The sequence below is a fragment of the Colius striatus genome, chromosome 12, assembly GCF_028858725.1.
Source record: "Colius striatus isolate bColStr4 chromosome 12, bColStr4.1.hap1, whole genome shotgun sequence".
NCBI classification, from domain to species: Eukaryota; Metazoa; Chordata; class Aves; order Coliiformes; family Coliidae; genus Colius; species Colius striatus.
In genome coordinates this window covers 7,315,293-7,332,279 of record NC_084770.1, presented here as the reverse complement: position 1 = coordinate 7,332,279, position 16,987 = coordinate 7,315,293, and the positions used below count along the sequence as shown (strand labels likewise).

General features: G+C 43.9%; 1 protein-coding gene across 5 annotated transcripts in view; it reads right to left on the bottom strand.

The window, feature by feature from the left end:
- The window catches only part of LPP (LIM domain containing preferred translocation partner in lipoma), a 347,202-nt gene that overhangs the window by 211,052 nt on the left and 119,163 nt on the right, over positions 1–16,987 (bottom strand). For all 5 annotated transcript variants that reach the window (XM_062005358.1, XM_062005357.1, XM_062005356.1 and 2 more), the window contains one exon: positions 8,467–8,668. In XM_062005358.1, coding sequence (XP_061861342.1) covers positions 8,467–8,659 — 193 coding nt within the window. In that variant the 5' untranslated portion in view covers positions 8,660–8,668. The remainder of the gene's footprint in view (positions 1–8,466; positions 8,669–16,987) is intronic.

Below are 16,987 nucleotides of genomic sequence, written 5' to 3'. Positions count from 1 at the left end.
GTTCCAGAGCTTGTGAAAGTTTAATATTTGTAATTCTAACAAAACACAGTCAGAATTGTTAATAAAACCCGGTGGCTTGACTTGACATTTTGTGAGCTACAGGTAACTATACTGGTTCAATAATACTTTTTATGCACCTGTTTTATGTTGCACTTCTCCTGGTGCCATTATCTGAGGTGGCATTTCATAAAAGAAAACATTCATCCTGAGAGCAAAGCCAAGAGTACAGACCTAGGTATCTGCCTCTAACAAAAAAAGGAGATGTAGTCACTACTATCTGCCACAAGCAGTAACAACTTCTGGGATGACTGCAATCAAAACAGATGAACCCACTCAGAGGCAGTTTATTTACACTGGTGAGAATCACAAGTCCTGATACAGGTCAGTTGTTCTGGACAACTGCCCATGTCTCCATAACTCATGAGCTATTGAGCAGAGGGATACTGCTCATGAACAAAGGCATCAGCTTGCTCTCAGGCCTCTTCAACACAGCTCAGCTTGCTTGAGGCAGTTTAAATTCACTATTACACAAACTAAAATCACTCCTAGTTTCCAACTGCTTTCACTTGGTTCTTTACCAAAGGGAATGAGGATGTCATTAGAGAGAAATCAATGGAGACTTCTGAAAGGCTGCTCCCAATTGGTTTTCAGCTACCCCCTAATGAGAGACCCCTGCCTTCCTACTTGTCCATGGTGTTCAGGGGCTTTGTGCTTTAAAGGTTCTTGGGTAGAAGGTAGCAAAGTCACCACAAAGAGGCCTGGAGCTTCAAGTTCATTTTCACTGGCTGTATTTTGCAAGAGCTTGTGGATGATGCAGTTCTGAATCTAATGAATAAAGTATTGCTTCATCTGCTCCATTTCCTTTAGCGCAAGAAACACACGGAAGAAAGAGACCAAGGATTAAGGGCTTTAGAAGTTTATAATATGTGCTTTAAAAAAGCTTTCTCTGAAGAACAAGCACTAACATGGGGGCTGTGCTCAGGCACAGTCAGGATGATCTGCAACAGTAAGGTTATCTCTTTATTCCCATGACATTTTTCATCTCTGTAAGCTCAATTCTGAGATGGATGGCACCATAGCATCCGCTGTGATGATGGGATCAGAAGAGGGCTAGACTACTTCTCAGCCTACTTGTTCTGTCCCATCACTGAGACTCTCTCCCCTAGAGCATCAATACTTTCTCATCTGGTAGTAGAGCTGAGGAGGGAGGCAAGCTGCAGCAGGCAGCAGATCCCATTGGAGAAACTCTGGTGTTCACAGGACTCAGCTCAGCATCAAGCCAGCCAAGTAACAACGTATTCCCATGCCTCATCTGAGCTGCAGCAACAGTCCACATGTGACACAACACGTGCAAGACAGCGAGCCTCTGCTTCCACTGCAGTGAAATCCCAAATCACATTATTTGATGTTAGAGTGGGATGAGGCACACACAAACAGTACTGGAGTGTGGCTGAGCTTGCTGCTCCTGCAGCCCAGCCTCCTTCTAACAGCCCTGCAGAAGTTCACAAGAAGCACCAAGGAACAGGCACGCAGCCTCTCTCTCAACCAACACAGTCCTCTCACTAGCAAGGATTCCTCTTGCTATGGTGCAGACCCAGCACACACATCCAGAAAAAAACTCACAAAACCTTCAGAATCTCCCAAGTCAGACTGAATTCATTCTTTCAGGCTCTCATCTGAGTAACGAATAGATTCTGGACCTGGTTAGTGTCTATGAACTGCAGAGCAGGGACCAGCACAGCTAAAACACGGAGTGTCTAGTCCAATAAATCCATAGCCAAGCTTCAAAAATTAGACAGAGCTACTGATAGCAGCTGCTGTAAACAAAATCCACTAAGTACATCCGCCTATAAAAAAAACCAAAACAACAAACAGTCTGATAGTTCACACTCCCAGTCCCCTACAGACATTGCAGAATATAATTCACCAGGGCCCAAAAGCTTCCACACACATAAAGAGGAGAAGAGCTGGAAGAGTCAAGCCCTGGGGAGCCATGATCAGCTGGGTCTAAGCATACACATGGGCATAAATCTCGCCCTGGAGCTGGTCCTGTTCTGCCTTATCTCATGAGTTACCTGCCCTGTCCTGCAAGGGAAATGGAAGGAGATGGTTTACAGTTAAAAGAAAAAGAATGAAAATCTCAAAGACCTTCACATGAGTCCTGTTGTTCACCATATCTGAAAGTCACCCAAGGAAAGGAAGCAGAAAGGAAGAACTTGCTTTGCTTCACATCCCTTCATTTAGTTTCCATTATTTAATCCCTGTTAACTGTTTCTGCAGGTACAATATTCACCAAGGGTGGCAATAACAAGGAAAAGACATCAGCACTAATAAATACTGAATTTAGAAGGACCCATCAGCATAAACTGAAGCAGCTAATTTTGCAAAGTGTGCCCTCAGTGCCCCAGAGGGTGACAGAGAAGCATTTCCAAGCATTGTGCAGCCCTGTAAAAGAAGCAACTGTCCTGAGAGGGATGCTGTCTGCACACCTCTTTCTGGCCAGGGCTGGCACGGTGGTATCTCAGTCTGCCTCAAGCAGCTGAGGAACATGTGTGGTCAGATTTCTATGAATGAAAGATATTGCAGGAACATGAGGAACATGATTTCTGGTAGCGGAGACAATCATGCTTGCAGGAGCAGAAGATCTCCCGGGTGCCAAGTAATGATCTGACACTTCCAAGTAGGTAAAGATGGGCAGCAAGGTAGATTGAGAGCTGACTGAATGACAGAGCCCAGAGGGTGGTGATCAATGGCACAGAATCAAGTTGGAGGCCTGTGGCCAGTGGAATTCCACAGGAATGGGTTCTGGGGCCAGTCTTGTTCAACATCTTCATCAACAATCTGGATGAGGGGACAGTGTGACCCTCAGCAAGTTCCCTGATGGCACCAAACTGGGAGCACTGGCTGATTCCCCAGAGGCTGTGCTGCCATTCAGCGGGATCTCGACCAGCTTGAGAGTTGGGCAGAGGATCAACTCCGCAGAGAGACCTAGGAGTGCTGGTTGACAATAAACTAACCATGAGTCAGCAATGTGCCCTCGTGGCCAAGAAGGCCAACGGCATCCCGGGATGCATCAAGAAGAATGTGGCCAGCAAGTCAAGGGAGGTTCCACTCCCCCTCTACTCTGCCCTGCTAAGGCCTCATCTGGAGTCCTGTGTCCAGTTCTGGGCTCCTCAGCTCAAGAGGGACAGAGAACTGCTGGAGAGAGGCCAGTGCAGGGACAGCAAGATGATCAGGGGACTGAGGCATCCTCTTTGTGAGTAAAGGCTGCGGGATCTGGAGCTGTTTAGCCTAGAGAAGAGGAGACTGAGGGGGTACTTCATTAATACTTACAAGTATTTAAAAGGTGTGTGTCAAGAGAATGGAGTTACACTTTTTTGTGTAGTGTCCAGTGACAGGACAAGTTCCACTTAAGGAAAAACTTTGGTGTTCAGATGAGGGAGCCCTGGCACGGGCTGCCCAGGGAGGATGTGGAGACTCCTCTGGAGGTTTTCAAACCGATCTGGACATGTTCCTGTGTGACCTGATCTAGGTGGACCTGCTTGAGCAGGGAGTTGGACTGGGTGATCTTTAGAGTCCCCTTCCAACCCCCACCATTCTGTGATTCTGTGACTTAATTCCCTTCCCTGCCACCATCAAATCATCCATAAGTGACCATGTATGACAGCAGAAGAGGTGTGTTGCACCCACAGGGAACTGTAGCAGTGCTCCTGAACACTGGACTGGGAAGCTCAAGCCCACAACCCAGCTGGGCTTGGACAGCAGCCTCTCAGGGTGTTCATCAACTGTGCTCAACCTGCAGCAACACAATGTGGTTTCTCCTAGAGTTGCACTGCTTCACGTCCGTGGAGTTTTATTTCGAGGATAAGGGGAAAGACAAGGGGAAAAGAGCTTTTGAAGTTATGAAAACAAGCATGAAACCAAAGGGATCGAAACCAAAAGGCAAATCACACCACAAATCTTTGCCACTCACTGCGCTCAAGCCATCCAACAGCCTGTAGAGCCCCAGCTACTCAGACTTTTCTGAGCACCTCAGGCTGGAAACAGATTTTTACCCATTTTTGAAGCCCCTGACTAGCCCCACAACCCCTGGCAGTGTCCTGGTGCCCCCTAATTTCCCTTGTTCAGGAGCAGCTAGCAGCTCTGCTCCCCATGCCACAGAGGGCACAGGCCTGTGCCATCACCAGCCCATGGCAGTGAGCATAATGCCAGTGCATCAACCACCACCAACCTCACTCTGCACAGATGCCTCCTCAGTCTGCCCTGCAGGATGAGGCCTCATTTTCTGGGACTACAGCAAAAAGGAGAAAAAGGAATTTGCTTCATCTGCAAGCTATAAATCCTCTCCATCTTTCTGAACCCAGCATAGATGGGAACAGCTGTGTGGCAGCATTTCCCCCAGTCTCCAGCTTTGTTGTAGATGTTGAAATACCAATTTAAGTGTAAAATCTGGAGAACAGGAGAGAAATAAGCAGCAGAGAAAGGAGGAAGTGCAACCATAGACTGAGAGAAAGGTTTGGGTTGCAAGAGACTTTCAAAGATTATTTAACCCAGCTCCTCTGCCATCCAAATCAAGTCGCTTAAAGCCCCGTCCAACCTGACCTTGGGCACTTCCAAAGATAAGGTATCCAATGCTTTTAAACAAAACAAAATTAATACCACCTCCTCAGAAAAAGGCATTAAGAGATTTTTTTTGCTTAGTGAGTACAGGGGATAAGACCCATTATACTGCTGTTGGGCAAGGTCTGCTGGGGAACAGATGGAGGAGGCAGGTAGCACCAAACACTTGAGCACAGAGAAAAATGATAAAATGTAAGCAAACTGCTGGGACCCATGGCTGGATGATGTCTCATCTATTTCAGGACCTATCTTCTCCCAGCATGAAGTGAAGTTCCTTTCAAATTTCCAACACATCCACCTCCATCCAAGGACAACTCTTGGTCCTGGTCCCACTCTTTTAGAGCCACTGCTCAAATGTCTGGACATCTATTCTTTATTTCCACCCTAACTCATTAGCAGCTACTATTTCTTCCCATGCACTTGTTTATCCTGTGGAAAAGCATCTTCCTTAAGCTCAAACAGTTCTCCTGCCTATGTGGGGTAAATATAGAGCTGTGTAAAACATCAAACACCCACACTAAATCCTCCAGAAACCCAGCCCAAACTACAGCTCATGGAAGTCTGGTCTGGTGTTTGTAGGACATATAAAAACCACAGCTGTCTGCCCCTTTGGGTAGCCACATGGCAGATACTCATGCAAGATATTAATCAGAGCTGTGATCTTATCAATTATGATTATATTAACTACTACTACTGCAGCCATATCCAATGGCTCCCAAATGTGTCCCCGTGACAGCAAAACATGGTCTCTGCTTTGATTAATTGATTAATTTGAAACAAGTCACAACAAGTCAACATGGCAAATAGTGAGGAAGGGGGTTTGGCAGTGGAGGGAAAATTGTTCACTTAGCTGGTCTAAACCATGCACAACTTGAGTGCTTCAAGTCACATTAAAATGCTGCTGGTTTATAAACTGCTGGCTGTTGCAACTTCACTATTTTACAGTCATTTAACCATTTTTAAGTTCTTTTAAAGTTCCATTGAGTAGCTTTTAATTGGCACCTTCTGGATGATTTTTGTGCAAATGTCAGGGGGAAAAACACAATGAAATAAAAATCTAGGTGAGACCAAGGAAATGTCTTGATGGGAGGTGGGAGGGAGAGGGGGGTACAGCAGATCTATCCCCCTGTGCAATACAGGGTCTGCTCCACAGCCTGTCACTCCAGTGTCCTTCCCTTGTGCTTTCAATGAGATCAAGATATGAAACCACAAATGTGATCAGTCAGTCAGACACACTATGGGCAAGTGACATACCTACAAAATAACAATAAAGAAACGTGAAGCCAGGGGATGTATTTTCCTGAACATTAAAAGCAATGAGCTGAAGAAACAGAATTTGCTGATCTCCCAGAGACATTACTAATACCATCCCTGCAGCCTCTGGTAGTGGAGTACCAAGTCCAGCAACACGGCTAGGGCAGGCAAGAGTGTGCCAGGCTGTGATGTGCACAGCCACTTTCTGCCCCATGGCAGCCCTGGGACAGCCCTTCCCTGAAGCAAGGCCGGAGTGATGAAAATACAACAGGGTGCAATGGGATGCTGCAGCTTCTCCACCTACAGACTCACAGCTAATCAGATGGGAGAGACCTGTGACCAACAGAGAATGAATTTAGGCAAAATGACACACAGTGCAGGGAACCAGTGGGGCATAAAGCCATTTCCCGGGCTGAATTATTGCTGCAAAAACAATGGAGGTCATTGAAAAAACAATTAGGGAGCCTGGAGGAGAAAAGGGAGCCATAGAAAGTGAATAAGTGCATTGGGATAAATATTTTCTCACTGTCCTCCCTCTTGCCTGCCAACTCCCAGAAGCCTCATGTCCTCACGGTTATAAATGGCTGGGCAAATGGCTTTGCACCAGCTGCTTTGCACCTTCTGAAAGTGGATTAGCTTAAACTGCAGGCACGTTGTCACATCACTAAGCCGATCTCTGACCAAGTCTTTGCCAAATCTTAGCTCTTCTAAGGCTTTTCAGATAACGACAGGATCTCCAAATGACAAGACAAGGGTTTAGCACTGAAAAAGTTGCTCTGTGAGGTCCTGGCATCTTCCAGTTTCTAACACACCTGGTGATGCTCAGCTGCTCGTGGGACCAGGTAGTCAGGGTTGCATGAGAACTGTTTGCACGCACTGTCTCCCCATCTCAGCCTGCAGTGCCCACTCTGCTCTAGAGGAAGCCTCCTTCCCCAAATGCCAAGAGACAGAGAATTTTTTAGAAGATGATAATGCTCCTGGAGTCACACATAATCTTACAGTCACTAAAGTCACCAAAAATGAAGGCATATTGCCATTTATCACAAAAAAAAAAAATGGGGATGATCAACAACAGTTTTCCTAGGAAGAAGTGTCATTTTTCATTATTATTTTAAATTCTGAAGAGGATTTTTAAAACACGAATTTCCACTCGACTTTGAGGTGACATTTTCACTGCATTTCAGAAACGGATTCTTTTTTACTTTTTTTAATTCCAAATGTCTTTCTCTTCCTCTTACTCGTTAATGTTTTGTTCCTGAAGGCAACAGAACAGGTGCATATGACTTCACTTTTCCCCTCCAACACATTTTCTTTTTTCGTTCTGAATTCTCCGAAGTTAGAGTGGAGGGGGAAAAAAAACCCCACCAAGCACTCATCAGACTTTTCCAACTTTCCTACAAAATGTCCTTAACTTTAGAAAAATCACTCAAGTGTGAGATCCAATATGCTGCTTTGTTTTTCTTTCTCCTTACCATTATTCTGTAGTCTTCCTGAAAATGCATATGCTTTCAAAAGACAGAGTAGAAAAAGTGAGAAAAAAATAGATACAGATGACATTTATCGTTGCACTCGATGCAAAAGTGGTGATGGAACAAAACAGAGTATCCAAAACCCAAAATCAAAAGTTGGTTTGGCAATTTTCTTGAATACAATTAAGTGTTTCTTTGGGGAAGGATGGAGAGGAGGAGGGGAAAGTGGGTTTTTTTCACCTGTTTCTAACCATAGAAATAGAAAAGTCACTAGTCTGCCAAGACAGCTACCACTCTCCTAAAATGCTTGTCTTCCACCTTGTTTCTGCTTCAGTAAGGTTTCATCACACACTTTCTACTGTTAGCTAGGGGCATCCTGGGTCCTCTAATTGGCAGGTTTCCAGTCACAAATCCCATGGGCACTCCCACTGCTGGGAACTCCGTGTCCACAAGCCAGGAACCAACCTCTCACACTCACTGCTTGGCTATGTGAAAAGGAGAACTTTTACAGCAGGAGGTAGGAGGAGGCCAATACACGGTGACTGGCATAGCAGCTCCAGAGTTCATTGTAATGGTCATGCAAATATCCTCAGAATTACAGCATTAAATACTTTCATATTCAAGAATGCTCTATAGTAGAGGGAAAAGAATAAAAGCAAAACAGAATCAGAGGAGCCGTCTGGAGAGGCAACACTCCTAGACTCGTTCTGACAAATGCTCTGTCACCCCAAGTACACTCCTATTCCCACATCTCATTTGTAAAGGATTCCCATTTTGCTGGGATGAAAGAATTAATATAGGCAAGGGCTATTCAAGGTCTGGCTCCTTAGATCAACACATGCCAGCAGGGGCCAAATAAGTAAAACCCACTGAAAAATATCACCCTTGGACAAGGGATGCCTGCTTCCAATGAAAAACAATCTGTGTTGGTGTACTCCCCTAGCCCTGCACCTCTCAGAAGGGTGCTAGCCAGAGCAAACGTAAGAGATGGTTTCATATTCTTCTGATTTGAATGATTTGGAACAGGGAGGCTCCCACAAACACATCAACAAAGATCAAGAACAGTCTGTGTTAGCAAACAGTTCTTCCTGCTTAGACAGGTTCCTTCCTAAAAAATACTTACCATCACCTCCTGGTTGCTTGTATGGATTGTACTTTGGCTTTGGGGCAACAACAGGTGCAAACTTCTTTGGTGTCTGTTGGGTGGACACCGAGATGCTGGGAGTCCCAAAGGTGTGTGTGGTCTCCATCCTTGCGGTAACGTGACCAACAGGCTCGTTGGTACTCTTGGGTGGCAGCCAGGATGGGTGGGACATGGTTCAGGTCTGAGAGGAGAGGCAAAGAGAATCACATGCATGTTAGGAATGTAGGCCAGGGAAATAACAGTTGCAAACCTACTGCTTTGGTAGTTTATAAAATCAAGCCTACAAAACTCTTTAACAAGTTTGACTTGTGCATGCTTATCTGTAAATATATTGGTTGCATGGTGTAGCACTTCAGATACAAACTTGTATTTCCTTCCCCAGAAGCTCAGAATTACTGATCAACTCATTGCTGGTGCCTGCAAAAAGCACAGCTCTTTTCCTCTTCAAAACAAAGCAGAGGCAGGCTGATACCCTGGAGAAGATCATCAATCCCACCCTCCATCCAGCAGAAGCACAATATATTTACCCTCCTCTGTTAAGCTGTTGTTGAGTACATTAACATACCACAGTGCAGGTGCTCTGGGGACAACTGTAGTCACAGACAGGCAGACACATTTACAAAATACACCTTTAGCCCCTTTTCCCATCATTTAGGACTCCACGTCCTAGGGATTTTTCATTCAAATTTTTAAGAAAAAGGATTCCAAAAGCAGTTAATCATTCCTGATGCCTCCATTTCCAAATGCTCAGCTTAAGATATTTTAAAAGCATGTACATCTTTAAAAAAATGCCAGAATCTCACAGCCTCTGACAGCTACGCTCCTTTTAGACATCTCAACTTGTGCAACAGAAAACAGACGCAGCCCAAATCATTACTTATTTACAAAAATCTTGGCTTTGGCCTCTTAAAAGCCTACCTCATTTTTGAGAGCTGGACTCAGATGCTGCTGAAAATGTTGTCCATAAAACCTCCTGTTCATTGCAACTGCTCATCACTGCACACAAGCGACACGCACAGTGATGGTCCCACAGTACTATCAGAGGATCTTACAGTACTATGTTTGAGATATGATGAAGAAATAAAGACCCCACACAGACCAATAAGCCAATGCTCATTCTGGAGCTCTTGAGCACCTTGCAATTTCTGCCAATGCTCTGCCTTCATGTCAGGACTCCTCAAGGCTGCAAAACCAGGTGCAATGCAATCAAGGATTGGATCATGGAAAAGGATCAGTGCAGGTGATAGCACCAGGCCATGAGAGACAACAGCAGACAGCCATTCCAGAAAAGCAACTCAATCTGGGAACAACAGGACAAAACACAGGGACTGCTGGGTTTGCAAAGAGGTGGTCTCTAACTGCAGCAGCAAGTGCAATCTGCCAGGGCAGAGATGCAAAAGAGAGTTGTAGCGCTGCTGAGTATGACAGCAAAGGGTTGTATGAGCTGGTGTGAACAGTCTTCTGGTCATAGCATGGGAAGAGGAGAAGGAACTCCAGGTTGCTTCTGGAGCAGGCCAGGTAGACACTCTTGGAGTGAAATCATTACTGAAGCCCATGGTGTTACAGCTATCTAACTACCCCAACATAGCTCCGTGGTCATGGCTGCAGCTGTCTGAATGGCTCATGAAGAAGTATTTGCAAAACTGAGTGTGCAGCCACATACAACTCATTTGATACCATGCAGCAGTGAAGCAACAGATCCAATCTCTGCCTATGTGGGCATTCTCTTGGTACCTTACAGCTAAAAATACCATGCACACATGCTTCTCAGAAACACACACTCTTCAATCAGCCCCTAGAATTATATGAAACGTTAAGGTAGGATATCTGATAGCAAATTGAAGTCTACCTAGAGAAAACAAAGCAGAAATCACTTCATTTCCCCTTTCTCCTAATTTATGATCATATATACAGGAAACATCACGACTAAGCTGTTGAGACTTAAGAGAAGAACTATTTCGCCAGTTCATCTGGTTGGCAAAGCATCTGCATCCTACAAGCTTCATGGTGGAGCAAATTTAGTTGTCCCTTACAAAAGAAACAAATGAAGACTCCTGAGTATAAACTAGAGAAAGTAGTCCTGTAGGTTCCTTCATGGATAATCTTGCCCTAGCAATTTGCTGTTAGCAGTGCTGGGTCAGTCTGGGGGAAAGGAGCAAGATTTGCACATGGCAGCATGGGGACAGTAACTCCAGGTAACAGCATTGACTGTTAAAACTAATGTGTGTGTATAGATGTGTGTGTGTGTGCTTATTCCAACCCAGTAAGTTTACTTCAGGTAACAACAGGGGTCGTTTCTACTTAAAGTTCCAACATTTGACCCGAGACTAGGAGACAGACAGTGTGTGGTCATCGCCGCTCCTTGTGTGGGAGAGGAACCAGCAAGTGTCTTGATCTCTTGGTGTGCATGCAGAGGGTTTGTGATCCCTACCACTGGAAGGTAAGTCTGTTGCACTAGACACCTGGCACCAGCGAAAGGAAGTCACTGGGGCCAGCATGGACGGACTGGCTAGAAATAAGGTAGATGGAGTGTGGCAGGGGCACACACTGGAAATGGACAAGCATCCAAGGCTGAGCTGCAAGGACACAACTTTCCCTCCCATATGTGGCTGTCTTCCAGCCTTACACTAACATTGAGGAGCATCATTCTGAAAGCAAGAAGTGAAAGGCAGGTCCTCCCCACAGGGCTGGGGAGGAAACCAGATGCGATGGGTGGGGGTGAAGGGCACACGAACCACCTTCCCACTGCCTGATCCTTCCCCTTACCAACACCACGTCGAAAGACCTAGAAAACAATAGCTACTCAAGCAGTAAGGTTCACTTACACTGCTGCCTCCTCCTCCCCCACATCCTTCAAAAACATGAAGTGCAGCAATGAAACTCAGGCAGATATCTAGGTTTTAAGAGCAGAAATCAATGAAGGTACTCAATCTTAAGAACTAAACAGGACAACTCTGCACTCTGCAGAGTTATTACATTCAAGGATGACTCTACCTCACCCATTGCTAAAAGCATCCTGGAGTTTTATTCTGACAGGTTTTCAGCCCACAGTTTGATGTCTTTTGTGAAAGAACATCCTGTTATGTGAAGTGCCCTCAGACTCTGGACACTACCTCCACACTGATTGAAAGCAAAACAAAATTCCCAGTACTGATCAGATTATCTTCACTCCCGTTCTGGTTGCTCCTTAACCACCTCCCAAGCAACACACCTTGGTCCCACTAAGCTGTCCTGGTCTGCCAGGATGATGGCAGGGACGAGTTGAGTGTTGCACAAACCAAGAATATCTGCTTCAGTAGCCAGGTTGCACAATGTTGGGGATAGCAGAAGCTGAAGTGAATCTCAATGAATGAGCTTATAAAAGCAAACTGCTCCTATGGACAGTTTGGGAGTATGAAGACCACACTGTTGTAACTCAATTGCTGACTGTAGGCTGGCACACAGCTCCCTCTCGGCTACACTCCTAACGCGTTTGTTTTGGCGATGGTGGTGTTCTCTAATTGTTTCCCCATTAGCCTTTTCTCTTCCTCTTTCTCCGTCACTTTTCTTTTGTTACATATTTGTTGCCACTCATTTTTGCTATCTGTGCCTTGACAATGTTTTCAGCAAGTTCCCTTTCGTTGTCTGTTCCACCCCAGCTCCCGAGCCTCAGTTAAACTTAGCTTAACTACTTTGCAAGACCATAAAAAAATGAATTAATTGCTTTTTAGTAGATGAAGCTAAACTTTTGTGTTTGCTGTTAATTCCTTGCCTCCCCCTCCATTTTCTTTTTCATCTGGTAAAAGGCCAAGAGCAAGGCAAAATATCAGGGACAGATCAACACAGCCCCTCGCCTCTCTGCAGGCTCCTCTGTTGTGGAGCAGCCTGCCTAATTCAAAGCCACCAGTCCTCCCTCACCACTCCCTGCAATATTGCCTGGTTTTCAATCAAAAGTTTCTTAGAAGCAAAACATATGAGCCTTTTGTGATGTGGACAAATAATCAAAACAGTACAGAGAAACTTGGGCTTATAAGCAATCTTCTTACTGTAAACTTAGATGTGCCATCACCTCTGTGTCATGGTGACTCCTGCACTTGGACAAGAATCTCCAATAGGTAAGGCAGTGTTTTTATGGCAATCATCAAATGTACTTTTGTCTTTAAGGTATTTCTTTCCAAAAAAAGAGTATTTTTCTGCCAGTCCTACAGTAAATAGTATTGTTTTCAGAAGTTTCCAGCTAGATGTGAGCTGTGGGAGATTGCAGAAGTCAGTAGCTGCAAGAAGACTAAAGCCACAGAGAAATTCAGAATGAAAAGAACAAACTCTATTGGATATTGTGGGCTTGAGAGGACCAAGGAGCAGGTAAAACACAATGAAGAGAGCACTGAAATGGATGGACTGGGGAACTCAAGAAGCAGGATCAGAAAAAACATCCCAGGAGCACACACAGTGACAGAGGACAATGTGATGAAGTGCATCTGCTCACCTTCGCTGTCAGGGACAGAAGTAGCTGCATTACCCATTTCTGAAGATGAATACAGCAAGCTCTTCCTTCAAGGATAATAGTGGATGGAGTGAAAAGACATCAAACCCAATGTGTCTTAAAAAACAATCCCTGGCCATTACAGAATGACTCTCATCCGCCTTTTGCTGGACAAGTCACCTATTGCTGCTTCTTCATTGCCAAATGCAAAGGACGTGATTCCTCTGCTGCTCTAGTCAATGATTGAAACACAGAGTTCTCACTGAAAATTTAAACTGTAGGTTAAATCTATAGTTGCCCCCACATTTCTGCTCCAAGCAAATAATTTGTCCGGTGTGGTTTGCATCCAACGACCCCCTTTCTAGCAAACCTGAGTAAATCTAATACTCAGCATTAAACACAGCCTGAAAGGAACAATTTCTTCATCAGAACCTATGCCCCTGGGAACCCTCCCAGAAGACAGCAACCTCTTGCTTCCCCCATCAGTGTCACATCTCCCTCTGTTTTTGCAGAAGCCTTCAGCATTTCTCCCTGCCACTCTCACACAGCCATCTTCCTTGGTCAGCAGTAACTTGACAGCTTCGCTCCTGATCTGTCTGCTACAAGCTTTTCCTGTGACTGTTTATTCACTGATCACTCTGGCAACGTCCCTTTCCCAAATTCACTTCCCTATTCCAGACAAAAATCTACTAAATCTTCCATATCTCGCTGCTTTGAAAGCCCTTTTCATTGACCATCTCGTCTACTCCTTCTGCACTGTGCAGGACACTGAACTCTACCCAACTATTACTCCCAAGTTTTTATTGAGGTAAAGAATATTTGTTATAAAGCACATATAGCTTCAGCTGAAAGAATGCAAGTATTAGAGAATTCACCACAGCATTAGGTATATTGTTTGGGCAAGCAATTAAACACCACAACTACAGCTTCTCCTTCATGTCTGGTTTTAAAGGTATGCAGTTCTGCTTCCACTCCTGTCACCTGCATTACAGACCTGGCTCTCTTTGGCAGATCCTTTCAGAACACAGCCAGGTCATTTGATTAAATCAAATCAAAACATTTCAATTAAGTATCGATTAATCTCACCGTAAAGAGCAGATTTCTCTTGATTCATTCATGTGTATTAATACTGAACTCTCTTCACTTTTTAATCTGCCTTTCATGAAATGGTGGATGCTGGCATTTGACCATTTTTTTCAAGAAAAGTAACTTAACACAGAAGGGGTAAAATGATGAATAACATCGAAGACAAAAACCAGAGTGAAATCAGCTGTGGCTTCACGAGGTTCTGTTATCCTTCCTTCCTTGGAAGCATTAGTCATCACCTGCTTTTGGAGGTAGAGGATAACACTGGACTAACCATGATAAATAACATTAAGAGCAAAGAGTAAAATCACACTGCATAAATAAGGAAAACAGTGTGATCTGGTTCTAACATTAGGATGATATTAATGCTGTAAGTACAGAGAATTCTCACCATGAAAGAATACACCACAGCAGAGGAACTGGAATCCACGATTCCCAAAATGAGACTGCATTATCTAAAATTGTCAGACCAGGAATATCAATAGAAGATAATATCAAGTAGTAATAAAAGCCTGACAAGATTTTTTTGTTCCTTTTTTCTTTTATTTTTTTAATATGTGAGCATAAGTGCTTGTTTTTTGCTTTTAATTACAGGATGTCATTCACCTTTGAGAAGCAAAGGTAAAAGAAAGAGGGTTCCAAGTCAATTTAGCCTCACATCAGATAAGCAACGGAAGGGTAGAATACCAATTTATCTGTTCGTGAAATTGTTGGTACATTCATCTCTGAGACAGGCTGGCTTTTCTGTGATTAGACTGTACCCAAATAAATCTTCATTTCATTTTCATATTTATAACATAGACCAAGTACTCCTTGGATGTTGATGGACTTTGCCAAGACAGAAGAATTTGTCCCTGAGTTAATTAAGCTAATGCTTCACAGGGTAGCAACAGTGTTTAGCAAAACATGAGCAACAACAGTCTGTGCTTACAGACAGTCTCCTTTGTCTTCCATCCCACCGCTTCCTAAACCCACTGGCTGAATGTAGGTCCATAATGCTCTGTCTTAGCATCACCTATGCACGGTTAACCATCATTCCTAAAGCCAAGGGACACGACCAAGATATCCACTTCCCTGGATAACCCAAGTTTGTATCTAAGGGCTTACAAAAGCCATGTGTAGAAAGGCCAACTGCATTCTCCCCAGTGTCCCTTCTCTTCCATCCATGTAAAAGAATTCAGAAAACGTTTTACTTTATCTCACCTTCCAACTGAGTTTTAAAGATCATCTCTAGCGCTGGACCAAGGGGATGCTTATCATGATGCAAAAGCACAAACCCAAATGCCTTGCTAAAATAAAGTTCTTTGCTTTGTCCTCATCATCTCCACTCCACTAATTAGGCAAAAGGAGAAATGGAGGCTGACCACTGAGATTTGCTCTTTACAACCTCCCAAAGCTGCTTGTTTCTCTTGGCACTGTTCCCCTTTGAATGTTAAATGAATTTATTTCTCTATTTATGGCCAATGATCTCTAGCCATGAAGCTTTCTTGCTTCTTCTTGTCTTGTTAGAGGACTTTAACCAAACATAGGAAGCACCATAGTTACTTATAAACTCAGCCCGAGACGTTCTGGCATACAGTATTTCCCATACAGTATTATTTTATCCACATCAATTTTATATCATATGGGAAATTATGTGATTGGGGAAACTGAGATTCCTTTTGATCTCCCTTAATCATTGCTAGTCTGGGCAACGTCTCACTGAATTTAAGTCCTGTAATATTAACCTGTACAAAGAAGCTGCTCGTCTGACCCTCCCAGTGGCAAAGTGACTCTAGCCCTTCATGTTATTCAAATGTCACATCAGAATCCAGAACCATCACAAAACTGAAGGAACAACTCTTATCACTGGGAATCCTGTGCCTTGGGCTGATATGACTCTCATCACTGTTCAGCAGTGGAGACCTAACACAGGAGCCAACTGAGCCACCAAGAGACCCTGGGACGTGATGAAGAACAGAACATTGTGTCCCCATCCACTGACTGTCTTCTGGACCATATGCAAGCTTGATCCACATGGACTCTGACACCCTGTGGCAGGTTTCTTTGCTTCAACCCTTTTACACTGTGTATTGATATTTCTTGATGCTCTGCTTTAGTCTTTCACAGCAGGTGTCACCTGAAGCAAATTTAACTCTCCTGCTCCCCTAGACCCACAGTTTCTTTCAACTGCCTGGATAAGACAAGGCTGTATCCTCATCAGTCTCTTCTAAACAAACACATAAATTAAGTCGAAATAATTTTTTCAGTTAAACAGGTCTGAAAGAATTCACCAATTTCCTGCTTGTGGAACAACATTAACGTACTCACAGGAATTAAAGGAGAAAAAAAAAAGTCTAGTTAGAGCACTGCTTATGTGGAATTATTCCTCAAAGCACGTAATCTAGTATCATCTCACTCTGGCTTTAACAGCTTCAATCAAATTTCCATGGGATCTTCCAGACATCCTGATTTAAATTCAAAGTTCATCCTGTTTTGAGCAAGGGGCTGGCCCAGATGACCTCTAGAGATCCCTTCTAAAATCAATTATGCTGTGGCTCTAAAACCCCAGACTTCCAGCTGTGACTTTATCTCTTCTTAAAAAGGCTTGCAGCAATATAGCTGTATTCCACTTAAGATATGCCAGCAATATCACCTCCTGGTAACACAACATTATATTCCCTATTCTCTAGTTGCAATGGTTCACAAATGAACACAGCATGTGCCTGATCTAACCATAACCAGTACCTGGAAAATAACTTGATTTTTTTCCCTGGCATGGCTACATCCACAACTCATTTTTTTTTTGCCAGCAGATCCACACCAGCTTGGGATGTAGCTCGTGTTTTATGCAAAGTCACTACAAGTTCTACAGTATTACTCAGAAGTAACATGAAGACAGCAAATCCATAGTGAAAATTGTAAAGATGTTATGGTAAAGAACAGCCTCTCTGCTACAAAGATGTCTGATAC